This window comes from Penaeus monodon, chromosome 22, assembly GCF_015228065.2.
Source record: "Penaeus monodon isolate SGIC_2016 chromosome 22, NSTDA_Pmon_1, whole genome shotgun sequence".
Taxonomy (NCBI): Eukaryota; Metazoa; Arthropoda; class Malacostraca; order Decapoda; family Penaeidae; genus Penaeus; species Penaeus monodon.
The window spans coordinates 21,218,991-21,219,500 of record NC_051407.1 but is presented as its reverse complement, the minus strand read 5'-3'; the positions used below and the strand labels follow the sequence as shown (position 1 = coordinate 21,219,500).

The 510-nt window shown below is 47.8% G+C and overlaps 1 protein-coding gene across 1 annotated transcript in view; it reads right to left on the bottom strand.

Annotated features, from left to right (window-relative positions):
• Positions 1–510, bottom strand: part of LOC119586982 (RNA binding protein fox-1 homolog 3-like) — a gene marked incomplete at both ends in the record, with an annotated part of 26,339 nt that overhangs the window by 10,131 nt on the left and 15,698 nt on the right. The window contains 1 exon segment of the mRNA XM_037935724.1: positions 57–177. Within this exon segment, the coding sequence (XP_037791652.1) occupies positions 57–177 (121 nt within the window).

Sequence of the window (510 nt, the reverse complement as noted above, 5' to 3'; positions counted from 1 at the left end):
GTGGTGTCTTCAGGAGTGTGATGCAGCTGCTGTTCTCGTCTGGTACTGAAACTTACGGTGTGTAGCCATGCAGAGCTGTGGCGGCAGCTGTTAGTGGGGTGGGATGACGTGCAAGGGCAGTGGCCGGATACGTCCGGGCCCTGCCACGCTGGATCGCAACACCTCGGAGGGCCGCCGCTGGAGGCATGCAAAATGATCAACATTCATTACAGGCACAACTCACTTCAGACGGCAGGCACAGGACAAAGGCCTCTCCCGGTTCCAGAGGCCCGAGGCTCACCATTGATAGGCTAAGTTGGCAGACTGTTCCCTGTGCCCACACACTACACCATACCATTTTAATTCAATTCCCATGTGACCTTTATACACAAAATAATAAGTTGCTTATCCTTTTGGTTTTCGTCACAAAAGAATAACAATAGTAATAGTTCATACCATAGGCAGTAAGCAATATAATATCTTATTTCTCCAAATGTTTCCTATTCTTATTGGATACCACATTATGTAACT